At 35.6% G+C, this 20933-nt stretch overlaps 1 protein-coding gene across 1 annotated transcript in view; it reads left to right on the top strand.

Moving 5' to 3' along the window:
• LOC129925296 (calpain-B-like) overlaps positions 1 to 13857 on the top strand; it is a 90565-nt gene extending 76708 nt beyond the window's left edge. The window contains exons 14-20 of the mRNA XM_056024823.1: positions 1016 to 1142; positions 7496 to 7554; positions 7714 to 7782; positions 7957 to 8035; positions 8171 to 8287; positions 10832 to 10890; positions 11850 to 13857. Coding sequence (XP_055880798.1) covers positions 1016 to 1142; positions 7496 to 7554; positions 7714 to 7782; positions 7957 to 8035; positions 8171 to 8287; positions 10832 to 10890; positions 11850 to 11876 — 537 coding nt within the window. The 3' untranslated portion in view covers positions 11877 to 13857. The remainder of the gene's footprint in view (positions 1 to 1015; positions 1143 to 7495; positions 7555 to 7713; positions 7783 to 7956; positions 8036 to 8170; positions 8288 to 10831; positions 10891 to 11849) is intronic.
• The last annotated feature ends 7076 nt before the right edge of the window (positions 13858 to 20933 follow it).

Here is a 20933-nt window from a genome sequence, read left to right as displayed (position 1 = left end):
ATTGCTTTAAATAATTTGTCAAGTCTCTTGTTTTGTTCTTTATCTCATTACCATGGGTTATTAAACTTTATTTGTCAATGCTAACCTTTTTCTTCACTTTCGTAAACAAAAACATTATGTTTGTTTGAATGTTTTTTTTTTAATGGGACTTTAATAGGACTTTTAAAAATGTGCAAGATGTTTTACTTACGTACTTGATATATATTTGTTAGCTGACAATAAAATGATAAACTAGAACACAGATTGAAAGCTGCTTCATCTCTACATAATTAACTGTATCTAAAACACATCTACTGGACTCTCAACACATACAAATAAGATAAAAACTTTTCATTGAACTTACACTGTTTCATTGCACTAATAGCTTTACAGAATATAACGCAATAATGCAATATTGTAATAATGATTGAGCTTAACATGTGCTATGAGTTTTGACTCAAAAGAAGATAATTTTTTTAAAGTTAATGGTTCTAGATAAAGAAAGGGTCATTTGTAACAGAACTAAATCAAGCAAAAGTAAATTGAACTGTATATCAAATGTATTGAAATGATCAGATTTAGTGATTATTGATTTCTAAATGCATACTTCTTAGTTAGATGGATAGAAAAAAAAATTCATAGAATATTTTCTAAAACTAGTGATCAGTGGCGTCACTAGGGGGGTGCGGGGGTGTGTGGTAAATTTGATACAGGGGGTTGAGGTTTGAAACCCTGAGCTAACCGCACCGGGTGACACCCACCCTAGTGACGCCACTGCAAGTGATGTATAATGCTATATTAATGTTATAAGATTTTTTTAATAAAAAAAAATATAGAAGTAGTTAGATTTAATTACATTTAAAGAATTTGGGTAGGAAAGGTCATGTTATAAAGATTAACTAATATGCACAGCATGTTTGTAGTTACTATCGTTACAAAAACTAAAACTATGTATTTAGTGCATTTATTTTAATACTATTGGCAGGCCTCTTATTATTATTAAATTGAAAACGTATTTTTTTTTGTTTATTTTCAGTTGCAGAAATGTAATGAGCCAACCGATCAAGATTCTTTTAAACAAAGCTTCAAACATATTGCTGGTGAGGACATGGAAATTGATGCTTATGAGCTACAGGAATTACTCAATAATGTTTTCACAAAAGGTAAATTACCAAGTAAATCAACTAGTTGATTCTTGTACACAAATGTCTTCAGAGCTTTGTACAGATGTTATTACTCTTAACTTATTCCACACAGAAAGTGCCAGTTATAAGAGTAAAATCAAGGTTGCAAAGATAGTTTGATTGGAAACACAAACTCAAAATTGTCCCTCAAAGTGGTCCACCCAGGCAAATAAAAAGGCAGGTTTCAATATTTTCAGAAATAGTATCAAAATGAAATTCTATCAAATGCAAATGACATAGAAGAATGGAGAAAGAAGGTTGGCAGATCTTATATGGTGCCCTAAAGGTCCAGCAGACCAAGGGATATGTGAAAGTGAATGTGAAGTAAGACGTGAATCTGGCCTCACGGATGTATTATAATGAATATCTAATTGATCTAATTGTTTTGTAAAGAACAAATATCTTATACAAAGCCTCAAGAACGAAATTTCCGTAAAAAGAAATTCTTTAGTTTTGTGTTTTATTGTGACTTTGCAGCTCTGAAGTTCACGCAATAATATGAAAAACTACTTATTAATTGTTGTTTTAAATTATATCCAACTTTAATGCATACTAAATAGATTTTTTCTCTTTAAAAAAATGAAACATTTTTTTTTTGTAAATGTCGTATTTAGTATGACAGAACTTACATAACTTTGCAATATATATGAAAAATATCTAAAGCCATTTGCATAAATGTGTTTTAAAAATGCTTGATGAATCTCTCTCTAGCTAAAATGCTTCTAGTGTTTGTTACTATTAAAAGTGAATAGTTGTAAAAATGGTGTGTTCTTATGAAAAAACTGCTTGCATAATTGATTTTAAAAATTAGATTTTCGCTTTCACAAAAGAAAAAGTAGCCGTTGCATTAGAACTTTGAATGATCTAAAATATCATGATGTCAGAATTTCATTTTCTCTTCTAGTTTCTGAGAGACAGGCTACACAAAACTAATAGCTTCTTTTCCCCTTTCGGGGGCCACTAAAAAAAACTAAAACAAATAAAATTACTTATTTTATTCGTGGTAAACCAGTTACTTACTTACTTAGACTTAAGTCCTACCGCGCCGTTCGGCGTATTGGACGGCACGCTGTCTCCACAAAGATCTGTCGCTGGCAATGTTTGAAGCCTCCTCCCACCTGGTGTCTACTGTTCTGAGGTCCTTCATGAAAGTTTGGCGCCAAGGTGAACTAGGATCCCTGTTTGCGCTTTCCACGTAATGACCTCCATGTCATCGCAACTCTTAGTATACGAAATTTAATTTGTCGGAGAACATGTCCCGCAAACCTCATGCGACGCTCTGTCACAACCTTACTAAGTAGTCGATTCCCAGTTAGGCATAGGATTTCCTATTCATTTTGTCCGAGAACATGTCACGCAAACTCTGTCACAATCTTGCTAAGTGTTCGACTCCCAGTTCGGCAAAGGATTTCCTTGTTTGAGACCCGATCTATGTAACTGACTCCCAAAATCCGTCTCAGCTATTTTTGTGTAGCCATATGTAGTCTTTTTTTCAATATTGGCAGATGACTTATATGTCTCACATGCATATGTTGCTGGTGGGATAGCGATTGTGTTAAGAAAGTGTATTTTTGTCTCAAGTCCAATGGCTTGTTCACGGCACGCTACATCATGGTAGGCATCCCCATCGCCTGTTATGATGCTGCCAAGTTATGTGAACTTTTCCAACACTTCAAGCTTTGACTCGCCAAGTCTGACGGGAGCACCCTTGCCTTATATCCCACTCGTAAAATTTTAGTCTTATACAAGATTTGCGGAAGCCAATTTTGGAGGCCTCTCTATCTAGGCTCTCCGTCATTTCTTGTATTCATTTATTTGTAGCCCCGAGTAGTGCAACATCATCAGCAAAGTCCAAGTCCGTCATTCGGTTTTGTTCACTTCATGGAATAGCAAAGACAGGCTGATTCATTGCTCTCCACATTATGTAGTCGATGGCTAAGGGACGAGGAAGGGAGATAGGATGCACCCCTGTCTCACACCTGTCATGATGCAACAACTAGATTGACTGCATAGGTGTCCTAGAATCTAAACAAATGTTTCTTGGATGCCGTATTCTCTAACTATTTTCAATAATGATTCTCGGTTGACACTATCAAATGCTTTCTTAAAGTCTACGAAACTGATCTTTAGCCGTTGTTGGTACTCTATGATATTTCATAGAACGAAAATCTGCTCTGCACATGATCTGCCTCTTTGGAATCCTCCTTGCTCTTCTCTGAGCCTTTCATCTACAGACTGTTGAAGCCGTCTCAACAGAAATGATATGACATGGGGCTGGGGAGGGGGCAGTGCATTGTGAACAAAATGACTGATCTCTTAAATCTCTGTTGGCGAACCTCTAAAGTCCAAGGCAAAAAAGATAGATTGTAAAGCTTCCAAAGAAGGTCAATTTGGCAGACTGCAACAACTGGAGGGGCATTACTCTCCTCTCTGTCCCAGGCAAACCAGTTACACATACTAAAGCCTCACAATATAAAATATCTAGGTGTAATAATAAATGAAAAATTATCATGGAACCCCCTTATTAATGAAATTATTAAACAAGCAAAATATAATAATACATTAAAAAACATAGCTAATCTAAAGGGTAGAATTCCACAATTACATCTATATATCTAAATAGTGTATAAATTATTTCCTTTTTTCAATATCAAACAAAATAGATAATTACCAATAAATAATTGACTAATTTGTTTATTTTTTATTGATTTATGTTTTGTTAGGTACAATCAATAATTGTTCAAAGTTTCAACTTGATCCAGAGAATAGTTGTGAGATAAATAATAAATAAATTGTACACTTATCTAAGGGAACAAAACCCTAAATATTAAGCCAAATTTCTGAATACTGAAGAAAACGTTTCCCTTGTCTGTATTCAACAAAATAATGTTAATTTTTATTGATTGATGTATTGTGTACTCCAATGAATAGTTGTGCAAAATTTCAATATGATCCAAGAATGAATGTGGGAGAAATAATATATTCAAATTTTTTACCAGACAGACATAGTGAGTTGTTATAAGCTTTGTAAAAATAAAAAAAAACATTTGAGTTATTGAAAGAAATTTTTTTACACATCAAATAGGAATGTAATACTTAAATGGTATTTAACATATTTTGGCCAATATTATTCACGTCTGTGGCTAGAGGCATTCTGGGCAACAATGTTAAAGTAAAAACATAATTAAAATAATCTAGAACCTTGACAAGCAGGTCACTTGTGCAGTGTACTTCAACATTAACATTAGGGGATGGTTTAAAACCATAGATGAGGTGAAACAATGATGTCTACTTTAACCAACACTTTTCAATATATTCCTTGAAGGGATAATGGAAGATGCTCTTGAAGGTTACAAAGGTACTGTAAGCATTGGTGGAAGAAGAATTGCTAACTTGCACTTTGCAGATGCCATAATGATAATACTACTATTACTACTACTAATAATAATAATTTAATTTATAGAGCCCTGTTAATAAACATAATGTAGGCTCAAGGCGCTGTAATAACATTATAAATAAAAACACGAGAGTTGAAATGACAAACTGATCTAAATAGTTTTGGCTGGCAGGGACAAAGGAAGAGCTAGTTGACTTGATGATTCGCAATAGACTTTTTCAGCATATGGTATGGAAACCAATGCTAAAAAACACATATGACCAATAGCTAACAGACCTTAAAAATGGACATCTGTATTGGAGGTAAAAAGCTAGCAAGTGTCAAAAGTTTTAAATACATTGTAGCTATTATTTGAGATAAAGAAACCAATCGTTAACTTCTGACCAGAATTGCACAGCACTTTAAAGCTCAAAACAATCTGGAAAGACAAAGTCCTAGCCCTAGGCACCATAATCTGAGATGAACTCCAATTGGTGACAAGGCAGGGAGACCTAGGTCTCCCGTAGTGCCCTGGTAAGGAACTCTGCTATGTGGCGTAGTGCCTCATAGCTTCCATACAAGTCTAGTTGACCACTGGATACGTCTCCCCGCAGCTCGTGGAGCTGCGGACACTCTTTCAAGACGTGCACCACCGTCTCTTCTGATTCCCCACAGTGTCGGCAACGGGCATCAAAATTTGGCCGGAACCGGGCAAAATAAGCACCAATGGGGCAGTATCCCGTACGCCACTGCGCAATTATCGATTGTTTCAACCTTTTTTGCCTCCACCACGGGTCCTCTCGATTTGTGCTGCCAGACTCCCCTGACAGTTTCGGAATAATCCCAGGATTTCAACCATCTATCATGTGGCCCCTCTCGTAAAACTGTGGTAGCCTGTTGGTACGTGCTTGGTGCTTCAAAAGTGGGCACGGCCAGCGCTCCTTCTCGAGATGGAGCGCAAGCCACGGCATTTCCCCTCACGCCGCAGTGCGAGGGCAACCACTGCATGAAGATGATAAGTAGGCGAATGTTATTTGCGACGCCTAATGCTTCTTCCACCATATTGGGACTTTCCCCCTAAGCCAGCCAAGGCTTGGAGGCAGAACTGGGAATCGATAACCATTACAACGGTTATATTTTCACGCAGTTTTTGGAGCAAGTGTTTAAGTGAGATTGTTATCGCCGTGAGTTAAGCGTCAAAGCTACATGCAGCGAGGCCGCATGCACTTTGCAGCTTGTCTGGTTTATGGACCATAAACCGGCACTATAATCAGACTAATGTGCTCCTTAGTTATAGCCAAATTCTTGTATGCTTGTGAATCTTGGACGCTAACTGCAGAAATGGATAAGAGAATCCTAGCTATAAAATAGAGATGCTATAGGATGATCCTAGGTATTATCTACAAATAAAACATCACAAATGAGGAGATTAAAAACAGGATCATAATGAAAATGAGACCCCCTCCCACGATGACATATTGACAGTGTAAGTAAAGCTCAACCTTAGCATTAGTTACATTGTCAAAAAAAAAAAACAACAACTAAAACTTTATGGCCAAATCATAAAATTTTCAGTGTTTGCGAAACCTTCATTCAGGGAACAGTAACAGGAAAAAGAAAAGGCAGACAGAAAAAGTAATTGCTAGAACACATTAAAGAATAGATTGGATAGGTTTATCATTGTCTAAGGAACTTATGGGGCTAGTTCTTTACTACAGATAAATGGCTCGATGTACTAAGGGTATGATTCTCAACTGTAGATCCTTAAAGGCGTACAAGTATTACAAAAGTACACTCAACAACAGAGTAGAACTTCGTATTTATTTACATTATTACAACTAGTTACACTAGTTACACATATAATATAGAATACAAAATCATCAATACTGAAAGTAATTATTGTGCCTAAATTAAATACTCCAGGGCGTCTAGACTAGATTTAATATTAGATTACTTAAGGATATTGTATTTTTCTTAAGTGAGGCAACTCAACGAGACATAGACGTATATTTAAACGACATCACAGGTACACAAAACAGCATCTATCTTAGGCACAATCTCTCCATATTGGCTCTCTACTTGGGCGGAAATCGTTCTCCTCTTCTAATGTTCTAATGTTCACATCCTTTCCAGTCTATTCTATAACAGTGCGCACCTCTGTACTAGCCTGGATGGCGGTGCGCACGGCTGAGTTATAACAGTATCATGACACAATACAGCATTGCCCCAAATATTCAGTACACACATATGGCAGAAATAGTATTTCCGTAATCTAGGCAATACAACTGACAACAATCATCAACACCCTACTCAGAGTAGGTAAGCTCTTCAACTAACTAGACTGACCGCTAGAAAACTTGTTGTCCCCCATTAAAAACCCCGTGCTAAAACAGTTCACTACTCACAACTACTAAAAGAAACAAACACACACAATCTCACATTGGATTGGTGAAGGAATATCACTCTATTAATTTGTATGGGTTTCGCTGTACCTATTCACTTCTTTGTACAGAAATGTAGGCCTATTCAATTAAGTATTTTTAAAGTGTTCTCAATATTGGTTTAAGAAGCCTATATACTATCAAAACATTAAATAAGTATTTTTGTAAATATTTTGTTCCATTCTGCTTGCATTTAAAAACATGTGTAATTAATCTTGAAAAGTTTTATCAGTTTCAGTAATATTTTTAGTGTTCTGTAAGAACGGTTTGCGCGCTGTACTGTCTTTCAGATTTATCGATGGTCCCGGGTTCAAACCCTTCCCGCTCCCATTCCCCGTCGTCCTTCGGGAGGTTTGGACTAGGAAGTAATTATCTTCAACTCTGAAGAAACATCCGAAACATGTAAAACATTTTACAATCATTTTTTATAAACAAACATGACTATTTTTGTTTTCAATGTTTCTAATTTTGTTATGTGCCTTATCTTTTCTTTTTTTTTTTTTTTTATATTTCAGAATTCCCATTTCCTGGATTTGGTGTTGATACATGCAGAAGTATGGTGGCCATGCATGATGTATCCTTAGACAATATTGTACACAAAAATAAGAAAACACTGACATATAGAAAATTTCATTTAAAAAAATGCTTAAGTACACAAATGTGTCACTTTAATTAAAAGTTCAAATGTCTTGAGACATGTTCTAGCTTTTAAACTTCCTTAATCTTATGTCAGGGTGACCTATCTGGAAAACTTGGCTATGATGAGTTTAAGAATCTTTGGGAAGATCTGACAAGATGGAAAGTGAGTTTCATTGTTCAGTTTTTATGAAATTTTTAACCTACTCTTTATTTATTCTGCCTTACAGGAAATGATTTTTCAGTTAAAAAAAATAACTTTTCAAGTTTTTTTCTTTCTTTTTTAAGAATATTTTTCTCTCTGTTTAAATCTCTTCTTTATTCTCTTACATTTTTCCAGGGTGTGTTCAAAGAGTTTGATAAGGACAAGAGTGGTAATTTGTCGTCATATGAGCTCAGGAATGCTCTAAATCATGTTGGTAAGTAACTTCATTTTCCAAAGCCTGTCATTAGACTGTTAATAACTTGACACATTATTTGAATCAATGCTTTGCTTTCTACCTTTAGTTATTCAGTGGCATGTTTTACAATCTGGCAACTCTTTTTATATCTAGGTTTTCACATCAGCAATAGAACATTCAAATCATTGGTCATGCGTTATAGCAATAAAATTGGCCAGATAGACTTTGGCGATTTTATCATGTGTGCCATCAGGTTGAAGACAATGCTCAGTAAGTCAAATCTTTTTTTTTATAAAGTGTTTTCAAAATTATATATTTATAATTAGGTTTAATATTTCTAGTTTTTTTTTCAAGAACTATTTTCTGCTCATATTAATACATCTACACATAATTTCCATTGTGCATACGAGATACTAATCAGTCTCTGACTGTTACACAGAAATGTAAAGGTTATGCAGCGAATTGATCTAGTAGCTACCTTGTCATGTAGTATGCCATCTGGTGTGTCTCTTTGATAGATCGGTTTTGTGCCACTCTCACCCACATTCCCCTCTATCCTGCTGGAGGTTTACGCTATAATGTCATAGTATTAATTTGTGAAGGAAAGTCTGAAATATGTAAAACAAAATATTTGATAGAAATATATATATATATATATATATATATATATATACACACACACACACATATATATATATATATATATATATATATATATATATCATGGGCGTAGCCAGGGGGTTGTGGGGTACCCCCCCCCCGAAATGAAATTACTTAAATACATACTTGAAAGAAATATTGTTATAACTTAAGGGAGACGACTCAACGAGACATATATGTTTATTTACATGACATCACAAATACATACAACTGCCTTGAACACAGCATCTTCATTCCAGCTTTTTACTTGGGCGGATATCGTTCTTCTTTCCTAATGTCGACATCCTTTTCAGTCTAGTCTATCACATTGCGCACTTTCTGGGCTTAGATGACGGTGACATGGCATAGTTATAACATTGTCCCCTTTTTAGAGCTTTTCGTCCCGAAAAGAAAAAGTGCAGCGGAGGTTTAACAGTTCAGGTGGAGGTCGATTGCTGGGAACCACAGACGGTAGGGTTCCTGTTGCCCACGAACCTATCTGCACAGTTTTACGTCGCTTCCTCTTCTTCCAGTTGGCCAGTCTACGCTTGAAACGATATCGTGGTCGCAGCTTCGACCTTATGACGATGGTTGCTGATGCCAGCCAGCTGACAGAGGAAGAGTTAGTGGAGGTCAGGGTTGCCAGCCACTTAGCGCAAATGGAAGTTGTGGCGATCACTGTAGATTCCAGGGTTGTTGTTCTAAGACGCTGAGTCAGTGGACCCTTTCCATGGACGTTTCGTGACACAGTTGTAGGACCACAGGTAGCCATGGTTTCAAACACATAGTCTTTCTCAGCCTCATCTGTAAGGTACGCCCATGAAGCATCCTTGTAATTTTCATCCACCACTACATCAGATTATTATGGAATTAATTCACCATCGTTCAAGTCACTCTCACTGAAGTGGGCAGAAGTACACATTTCTGTCAAATTCAGATCTTGTAGCTGGGTTTCTTGGCATGGGCACTGTCCCCGCAGGGCGCCGCATATACAGTTCATGTCATTCGCATGGATGCAGTTGTCAAGCATTGAGTTCTCTCTTATGCCGCTGCCAAAGTCCAATTCGTTGTTTCTGTCTCGGCCATTGTCTCGGCCGGTAATAGCAATTTCACCCGACGACATCCAGGGCAAGGAATCAGAAACGGTTCTGATGCTTTCGTGGTTTGAGTTCTCATTAAAGGTACTAACAGATAAACAGAGGTCTTGAAAGTCAACAGCAGGAAGCTTGGACGCAGACCCAACGTTGTTTTGATCTGTTCGGCTCATTGAGGTACTTGTTGCATTTACATTAGGAACAAAATCTTCAGGCACATAGCAGACTTCCCTAGTTTCTTCATTTGTTTCTTTCGTTTCGATTTGAAACATCCCGTTGAGATTGTCACAGCAATCGTTGTCAAGTTTCACATCTTGAAAATCACGCCCACAAGACTTGCCCACAACACAGCCACAGACGGCGCTCCAATCCCTAGCTTCTCCGCCACCACTGTTTGTGCAGCCACAGTCCTGACCATGCAGCTTCTTCAGCAACGTGTCTTCAGGCAACTGCTCTTTCACCAACAAGTCAATTGCTTCTTTCGCTTGAGACACCATTTTATCTACCTTGTTACTCATACTGTTAATTTGTTTACACATTGCATCAACACCTTCATGTATCTTGCCTATGAGTTCATAAATCTCCGGTTTAATTTCAAATAGGTAGGTATGCGGAGCTTCGTCTTCATCTATCAGGGCTTACCGGAGACGAGCTGTAAGCACCTCCTTGGTACCACCAAGCCTCAGATATCGGTAACGAAGTTCCCGCCTTAGCTCTTTAACTAAGAGTTGGTCTAGTTGTTTTACAGATTCCATTGTGATCAAATCCTACCTCCTCTCTTTGAGTCGCCTATTATCCCACACCTGACAACAATTGTTGTGTTTAAAATTTAAGGAAAGCACTCAATCAAAGAAAAATAACATTGATAATGATTAAATAAATAAAACAAATAACACACACAAACCACAAGATGTCAGATTCTCTTAGATCTAGTTTGTTCTGATCAAAATAAGCCGGCATTCACCATCATGTCTCTATTTCCTCCCTTGTATTTTCAACGCTCGTGTGGAACAGTGTCCTAGTACGCACCATGTATATCAGCGTGGGAACAGAGTTACAACATATGTTTATTTTTTATCAGTTTCCTTCAGAGGGCATGATCCACAGAACACAGGTTTTGCTCCGTATGATATTGACAGTGTAAGTACAGTCCAACCTTAGCATAAGTTACATTGTTTTGAGAGTCAAAGCTTTTTTTACTGAAAGTTTCAACATATAGGGAAAAAAATGTTGTTTAAAGACCTAAATTGTATGGAATATTTTTATTAGAACCATTGAAAATAATATTTCTGCCATGGGCTGGATGGTGGACAAAACTGACCAGACAGCCCTATCTGTAACATAGTTATGATAATTTGAAAACTTTTTACCGTGTGAGACAATTATTTTAAAGACCTGTTAGCGTAATATATACAATTGCTTATCTTATTGATGGATTCATATCTAAATTTATTCCATTTTTCTCTTCAGTTAGATTGTAGAAATTATACATTATTCTCATCGTAATATTTTTAATAAGTAATACATAATTTTAAAATAATAATAATAATAATAATAATAATAATAATAATAATCTTTATTATCCGTAAGGAAATTTGTCTTACAATTTGTGCATTACACCAAACAAAAAACATAACTATAAGAAACCAAAGTGTACATTCACACCAGACGCACTCATAATTTACATGTGACAAAGTTTATACCAGATTGTTCTTATTTAATGATTTGATTGCCAGGGGAACAAAAGAGTGTTTGTGTCTGTTTGTCTTTGCTATCGGTGTCTTGTATCTCTTTTGTGATGGTAAAATCACAAAATCCTGACACAAAGGGTGATTCTTTATTTCGAGGATCTTGTTAGGTTTTTTATAGATGTTTGTCTCAAACAACTGCCCAAATGGGGTTTGTTTTTTGCCAAGAGAATAAAGAATAAAGATATTATTAATATAATTACTACAGTTATTTCAATCCTATTTAATATAATTATATTATTTGCCTAAAATAGCACATGAACTATATTTTAGGTATGTATTATTCCTTTAAATGCCCAAATCTAATATCTGTAATATTTTGTTTTGATGTTTCATCTTTTTTTTTAACAGTTTATCCAAACTACAATGTACTCCTAAAAAACTCAAGAATTGTGGAATTTGTCAGAAATAAAAAAGTAAATAGTGGTCAGAGATGATTTACTACAAAAAGAATTGAGTGTCTTTAACTTAATTATGTAAATTTATTTTTTTTATCAAAACAAACTATACATTTGTTTGTGTACTTTTTTTTCACACTGATGATGCGCATCTGAGCACTACTAAACACTAGTAGTACAAGACATGTTTAGACAGGAAGAAGGACTGTTGTGGAGCCGGCTAAAAGTTATGGGAGTCTGAACAGTCTGGTGCTGAGTCCTGTCCTGTGAGATACTAGGAAACTTTGGGAGACCTGGAGCGACACTGGGAAGTGTGTCGGTGGTCTGTTCTATGTTCTGGTATGAAGTAGGACTCTTAGAACTTAAAACATTTTACCCCCTGTGACTTTATAGCAGACGTCCAAGTCTAACTAGTAACTATTACTATTTGTTGATGCTTATAATAAATAAATACATCGTTTACTGTTGCCGACCTGCCTGTCTTAGAGATACAACAATATATATATATATATATATACCTGACTAGACCACCCGCTTTGGGACATCTTTAAAGTTTTCATAAAATGTCTGGGCAGACGGCAAATGCCCGTCTTTCATAAAAAGTTCATCAATGCCAAACTTTTATTTTTAAAATCTTTCTTGATCTAGTAATCCTCATTCAATGTTTAATTACTTAATAGATAGATCAATCCGCGGCCGGTAAAGGTACTTTTGTCTATCATATAGTTTTTCATAATAACAGTTTTCATCGAATGTGAAGCAATTGTTATTGTTTCTAAAGGTGTTGCCTTTATATAATGAACAAAGAAAACAAGCCGGTTAGTGATGCCCAGTTGTTGACAGCATTCAAGGTTGCTTTGAGCCCACAGTAAAATGAAACTGTTTCTCTTGAGGATACTATTCTTTCTGCCATCCTTAGCGGCAAAAATTTAAAAGAAAGAAAAACAAGTTCGTCAATGTATAATATAGCACAATTCGGGCTATATAAAGACCAGGTGGTTAGCTCTGAAGCCTTCGGTGGAGAGTTAATTTAAATTATATCCTGCTTTGAAATCATGCTTCTTTTCACAAGTGACCCACCTAAATCTTTTGGATTGAAACCTGTGTGCTGAATTGTGGCTGCGTTTTGTACACAACATCGCGCAATACTTCATGCAGACATCCTGTTTATTAATTGAGGGACATAATGTCAGTGCTCATGAAGTGTCTTTTGCCATTGACGAATCTGTTTGGAAATGCATAAAAACAGGCATGTAAACTTGAAAAGAATCCTCCCCCAAAGAAGTACGCATGCGACTTACTATTTGGATGAGCTAAGTTGGTTAAAAAAAAGTTAGGTAGCAGCGACAATCATAAACTTTTACGTAAACTGTGCCTTGTATTTCAGAGAGAGAAGCGCCCATTGACAGGTTAACTTTTTTGGATTGATCGCACATAAAGATGATCTATCTTAGAAAACGTTTCAGAAAGCCAGCAATCATTTAAATTATTATGTGTGTAGGCCTACATGTGTGTGTACATGTGATGTATTGTAATAACGTCTAAGTTGTTGAATGAAATATTGCTAAAAAAATCAAAGCCTGATCGACATATGTCCCGCTTTCGCTCCCCAAATTTATGGTCACCTTAATATATATATATATATATATATATATTTTCTCATCATTATTTTTGTTATTTATTCATATTTTATTAAAACTATGTTAGTGGTCAAGAGATATTTTATAAAAATGTATATCTGACTCTTAAATGTCTAATAAAAAATAAATAATTAAATTGAACTTATTAAAAATGTTAGTAATTTTTTTTATTGTCATCTTGTAAGTATTTTACGTGTAGCCTATTATTTGTCACATGAACAATATCATAAAACTGCTTGTGAGTGTAGCCTATTATTTGTCACATGAACAATGTCATAAAACTGCTTGTGAGTGTAGCCTATTATTTGTCACATGAACAATGTCATAAAACTGCTTGTGAGTATAGCCTATTATTTGTCACATGAACAATGTCATAAAACTGCTTGTGAGTGTAGCCTATTATTTGTCACATGAACAATGTCATAAAACTGCTTGTGAGTGTAGCCTATTATTTGTCACATGAACAATGTCATAAAACTGCTTGTGAGTGTAGCCTATTATTTGTCACATGAACAATGTCATAAAACTGCTTGTGAGTGTAGCCTATTATTTGTCACATGAACAATGTCATAAAACTGCTTGTGAATGTAGCAATGAACATTTTTTAAAAGTACCAGTATTACCAATGTCATTTCATTTTCTTTTAGGTCTGCTTAAGTCTACTGGAAAGAGTTATAACACATTATATATTACATTATACATTGACCACTGGAACGAATCAAATGTAATTTGTTATGTTTGGTTTGAATGATGAATATTTGAAAGATTTAGTATTTACAAAATGAGTTCATTGTTTTGATTAGTTCTTTACCAGGGGTTAAATTTAAAGTTAGATCTTGGCCAAAACCTGTAAATAGTTCAATAACCTCCATTGACGATGTATTTTTCACCAGTTTTTGTTATCGTGACAAGGAATTTTGTAACAATCAAAGGATACATAAGAAATCAAATCATTTTCAGATATATATATTAGATAATTATCATTGTAATACTATATTCATACTGACAAGCATAAAATAGTTCTTCTAGATTTTCAAAATTTTCTCAGTGAAAAGTTTGAAATAGAAATTTTGTAAAAATGTTTTCTTTGATTAGACAGAAAATGGGAGAAAACATCAAAGTCAAAAATTATTTTTTGAAAGAACAAATAATTTTGATTGTATTTTGTGTACACAGTTTAAAGCATGGGCGTAGCCGTGAGGGGGGTTCAACTCCCCCCCCCCCACAAGTGAAATTCCTCCCACTCAAGGGGGTGGGGGGAGATCGGAATTTTGTGACTGTTTTTCTGATTTGTTCTGTTTATTTTAGGTGAGATTTTAATACTAAACCATCACTTGCCCCAAAGCAGCCAATGGGATTTTGAGTTTAAAACCCCATACCAGTGGGTTTTGCAGTCAAATGCTTCTCTTCTATATAATACCCCCCCCCCCAAAAAAAAAAAAGAATGCAAACTACAACCCTCAAATTGCAAGGGCATAGCTAAGGAAGATTTTGATTGTAAACCCCCCCCCCTTCCGAAATTTACGATAAAACCCCTTCTTCAATATAAGACTACCCATACATCAGTCACCAAATTCTATGAGCGTAGCCTAAGGGGTTTTGTGTTTAAAAACAACCTCTTCATTATAAAAAAGCAAATTACACACTCCAAAATCTATGAGCGTAGCGAAAAAGGTTTTGAGTTTAAATTTCACTTTAGCTGGGTTTGAAGCTAAAAAATACCTCTTCAAAAAAAAAAGCAAATTACACACTCAAAATCTATGAGCAAAGCCAAAGGGGTTTTGAGTTTAAAACCTCCTTCAGCGGGGTTTGAAGCTAAAAAAAATACTCCTTCAATATAAAAAAAAAGCTAATTACGCACTCAAAATTCTATGAACGTATCCAAACCAAAGGAGATTTTGAGTTTAGGCCCCCTCCTCCAGAGGGCTTTTTAAAGTTTAAAACTGCTCCTGATGGTTTTGAGTTTAAAATAACCCATACAGAGAGTTTTGAGGTGGAAAACCTCTTTCTTCAATATTATTCTAAAGCAATCTACAGTGACCAATTTCTATGAGCTTGGTTAAGGGGGTACTGAATTTAAAAAAAAACCTCAAGAGATTTTAAATTTAAAACACCCCAACAGAGATTTTGACGATAAAACTTCCCTTTTCGATATAAAATCTAAAGAAAACTACAGTCACCTAATTCCAAGAGCCTAGCCAGGAGAGGTTACACATGTCTACCAGTGGCTGGGCTCCATTATTAAGGTGAAGTGAATAGAAAAATTGAAAAACACTAAATGTGGCTCAACAAAGATGGCTAAGAAGATTTTACGAGTCAGTTATAGAGATCGGGTCTCAATCAAGGGAATCCTATGCCGAACAAGAAGTCGACTCCTTAGTAAGGTTGTGTCAGAGCGTCGCATGGGGTTTGCGGGACATGTTCTCCGACAAATTGAATTACGCGTAATAAGAGTTGTGATGAAATGGAGGCCATTACGAGGAAAACGCAAACAGGGACATCCTTGTACAACTTGGCGCCACCTTTTAATCCAGGTTTTCAGGGCAGGTGAGAAGAGGCTTCAGACATTGCAAGTGACAGATTTTTGTGGAAGCAGCTTGCCGCCTAATACGCCGAACGACGAGGAAGGATCAGCACATAAAGTTTATGTAATAAAACTTTTTAATAGCAGGATAATGCACTGTAGATATCTCATAATATGCATTTTTATGGTTTTCAGTACCGAAAATAGTGCTTGGCGGTAGACCCGAGCTGGTGATGCTCTCTGAGCTTCCCCATACACCCTTGCTAGCAATGGAGGGAATAATAGAGATTTTCCACTAATTCCAGGAAGAACCTTATTCAATTCATTGGCCTCCTCTAGAGTAAAATAAACGTCTTCCGATAGAATAAAGGGTCAAATGTAATAAGGATTTAATACGTACACACACACACACTCATATATAAATATATTGTTATGGCTCTTCCGAGGTGTCGAATGCAAATAATGAAATAAACAGGAGGTAACCTTCAAGTAAATCAGGAACACCGGCGAAAAGCCGAAACAATCGACGCTGATCAAGAAGGGAATCGTCCGATGTCAGCTATGTCTGTAAACTACTTCTTATTCTCGCTGTGATAAGAAAAGCGTCTTGTCTCTATCCAATCCTAGAGCGTTCTTACTTTTTAACAAACTTTACGTCATCGTCGCTAAGTAAAACTTTCCCCTTATTCCCGAAACAAATAACTAAATCCTAATCACGTCATAACAACTCCTCCCCCTCCCGCATCAGCATCTCTCTCAACTTACTTGTAACACCACGACCTAAATCTTTACTGATGTATGATCATGATCACATAAAATAAGTGAAATCATAAAACTTACTCGTTCCGTGGTAAAAATTACACCGTCGCCATGTTAATGCTCTCTCTATTCGTACTTACAACCATACATACAATTCATACATACTGCAGAAATAAATACTTGCCAGCCCAAACTGAGCCAATCGAATATTAACCAAATTACAAACTCAACTCTATTTCCAACTATATAACATAAATATACTATCCCAAGATACCTTAAACCAACTTACTACCCCTCTAGTTATTACTGCTAGCCAAGCCAATTAATTACAAATTAAGAATGAAATAATTGAAATAACATATATTTACATAATTATGTACAGACTATGGTAGTATAGCGTTATGTCATATCCGCTATCTGCCCGAGCAATGCATTTGTTCTTTCCAACTGGAGTTTACATCTCTTCTTACTCCCCTATCAAACTCATATGACCTTCTACCTGTGTAGTCATCTCTTCTTTCATCACAGCCAGACCTAGGCCTCCTATCCGAACTAGCAATCTTCTGTTCATACTGTTCTGCTCTATCCCAGCACTTTCTAGCGACGTGCCCATGTTTATGGCAGTTAAAACAAATTATGTCTCTTCTAGGTTTGTTTCGCCTCTTGTTGCCATACCTACTTCTCCAACTTCTAACCTGCTTGTCAGTAGCGGCTCTGACACCTGCTACATTCCCAAGTAAAACATCTCTAGATAACCTCGGCATGGCTACCCCTTCGCAATACCCTGTGTACAATGGAGATCGAAGGAACACCTTGCATGCTTCGAACCTCTTAACTGCGCCGTCTGCCAATCTGACTGATTTGGTATAGCCTAAATAATCCTTAGATTTCACTAATCCCCCTCGAACTGCGAGTGTACTGCTAGATGTGTCCCGGATCACATTTACCTGTTTATTATTTATCATGCCTGGATATAGTTTAAATCTATCTTCCCCACAATCAACGTAATTAATTTCTTCATCTGGTTCAATATCTCCACTATCACGATCCTTACCTTGGATTCTTCTTACAAAATTAACTCTATCTATTGTCCGATTATCCCTCTCTTGTCTACGGTTTCCTTGATTACCCCCCTGTCACTAGTGCTTCTATTACCCTGTGCATTCATATTGCCATCTCCATTACCTTTGTGTTTTCTACACTGGTATGCCATGTGTCCCTTTTCCTGACAGTTAAAACATGTAACATCAACAAGGTTTCTATCACCCGCTTTAGATCTATCTATTCTCCTATCCACGAAGCAGGACGTTTTGGCGCCGCCGTTTTGGTGCAAGGGACGTTTTGGCGCGAAATACATTTGCACGTTCATTGTATTATTTCTTTAAAATGAATTCTGCATATTTATGTTTTGTAGAAGTGTTTGTGTTAAGGGCAGGTTAAACCCCCAAATTGAAATATCAACAAATCTGTCACTGTTTAAGTGTCTATATGTTTGGATGGATCATTTAATAATGAAAAAAATATTTAAAAAAAAACAAACCTTAAAAAAGTGAAATTTTTCACAAAAATAGGGTAAAATAGTCAAAAAACGAAAAAATATAGAGGAACTTACATGTCAAGATATTTTAGTATCTATTAAATATTTTCAACTGAAATTTGCACAGTGTCTTCAGCATGTTATTCCAATCACATTGATCTACAATTATTACAATCAGAGAGAAAACTTTTTTTTAATGAATTTTTTAGTGTGGGAACCATAAAACTGTCGAAACTTGTTGGGGTAGGGGTAAGTATTGAGACCATAACTTTAAAACTACTTAATAGATTGTAATTCTTGTAGCATGTTTTAATTCAATATGAAAATAGAGCAAAACTTCCAAATTTCAAAGCTCTAGCTAGCATAGTTTTTGTGGAAAGTTGACAAAACCAACCAAAATATTTTGAAAAAGCAGATTTTGAGAAAATCAAGAAAAACCACAATATCTATGAATAATAAAAACAAAAACTTACAATTAAAAGCCTCCTGGTAAATATCCTTCATCCCTAGCATCCTCTGCATTTGAATGAATGTTTTTTTTTTAGATGTCATTTTTGATATATTTTTTGCATTTAAAGATAACAAAATTCTTTTCTTGTCCGCAGCGCGAAATGATGTTTCAGCATAGTATCCGAATTGTAATCCCAAAAGTGGAAATATCTGCCTTCGTCCAAGTTCCCCATCATTATATACAATTGTGGCATCATGAACAGCTATCTCAAGCCTTTTTCTTCCAACAAATTGGTTTTTGGGGCATCTTTTCCATATTAAATTATGGAACGACTCGTTAGCATTTTGCGTGCCACCATGTAAACACTTTTGCAACAGTGCATCTGATGTTAACTCTTCAAATATTGGTTTCATAGCATCAGTAATATATTTGGGGAGTTTATTTTTGTTTGCCACTGCTATGTTTTGTTCTTTTGGACACCAATGGCCACAATCACTGTGGTCTCCACACCTGTGTTTCCATTATCGATATTTTTGAAAAAAATAAAGTCATTTGACATAAATTTCTTTTAAGTTGAAAATACGGAACAATTTGATATTTATAATTAAACTATAGTGACGTATTTTCAAATAATATAAGTGTAATATAGTCAATTTCAAACAATCATTTGACAGAATTTATTTTTTATAAAAGCTTTCTAGTTAATAAATAATAAGTCAGTATAGAGATGTTCATTTAGCATTTATATGCTATTTGCATTAAAAAACCGAAACAACATATTATTGATCATGTGTTCTTGCAACGTTTAAGCATGGAAATTAAATGTAATATAAGTTAGAAGAGCAAACAAACATTTGTTGGCATTGATTTGTTTTTCATAAAAACATCTGGAACAATATATTATAGATACTTAAAACTTAAAACTATTGAGATGTTTCGGAAGGAACATTAAAGGTTAAATAGATTTTCAATAGCTTTAAATTTTTTTTTTTTTTATCTAAACGTGATGGACTGACCGACCGACAGACAAAACGCACAAAAATAAGCGTCTTTTATTCTGATGGGGGCACTAAACAAAACAAAAAGTTTACTGATTACTTTTAAAAATTTTAGGGAACCGATTAGTACTGTATTCTACCGCTGCTAGTCACGCTGCTTCACGAAAGTCGCTGAATAAAAATTCCATTTTAAAAAATGTGCGTGATATTTACATTACAAAATGCATTCTGAGCCATTATAAAAAAACATTTTTCTTTTAATTTATCAGGTAGTTTACCATAAAAAACACCTTTAACTAATATTTATATTTGTTGTGATCATTTATTGTACATTTTATAAATAATGTTATAACCCTGTATGCGCATCGCCATCCAAGCTAGTACAGAAGGGGTGCACTGTTAGAGACTGGACTGAAAAGGATGTCGACATTAGAGAGAGAATGACTTCCGCCCAAGTCTAGAATAAATATGAAGATGCTGTGTTCAAGGCAGATGTCCTATGTGTTTGTCATGACGCCATGTAAATAAACATTTATATCTCGTTGAGTTGCCTACCTTAAGTTATTACAATATATTTGAATTAGTGATTCTGAAAATACACAAACAGCTGTCCTTCTTTGTTAACATATTGTAAAATTATCTCCCTTACCTTTTGTAATTGTTTTAGAATTGGTGGATTTTTTATGAAAAAATCGCTTTTATAAATTAAACGGTTGCACCTAAACTTTTCGAGCCGCATCGCATGGCGAAATAATATTTTTCATTTCTCTTCTTTTTTTCGAGATCTGAGTGTGACAGACGGACAGATGGACATTTTGCACAAACCTAATAGCGGCCGCTAAAAAAAGCATTTGTAGAAATAAAAAGGGGGTGGGGGGGGGGGGGGTAACGACCTGAACTCGCACTTGTCACGGATGAATGTTTGTATAATCTATTTTTACAATCTGCGCGAATGACCGGAAGTGTGTTTTGTTGTCAGGCAGAGACCAGCGTGTGTGATATGCAGTAAAGCTGATTAAAGTTTATGTGTTTGATCTAGTGGTTTAATTGTTTTATTTCGTTAACTAGAACTGAACCAGGGACACCTAGAGACGTATCGAGACCTGAGGTAGATTCTATCGAGTTATA

The sequence above is a fragment of the Biomphalaria glabrata genome, chromosome 3 (genome assembly GCF_947242115.1).
Source record: "Biomphalaria glabrata chromosome 3, xgBioGlab47.1, whole genome shotgun sequence".
NCBI classification, from domain to species: Eukaryota; Metazoa; Mollusca; class Gastropoda; family Planorbidae; genus Biomphalaria; species Biomphalaria glabrata.
The sequence above is the reverse complement of the archived record's forward strand: the minus strand, read 5'-3'. Positions and strand labels throughout refer to the sequence as shown.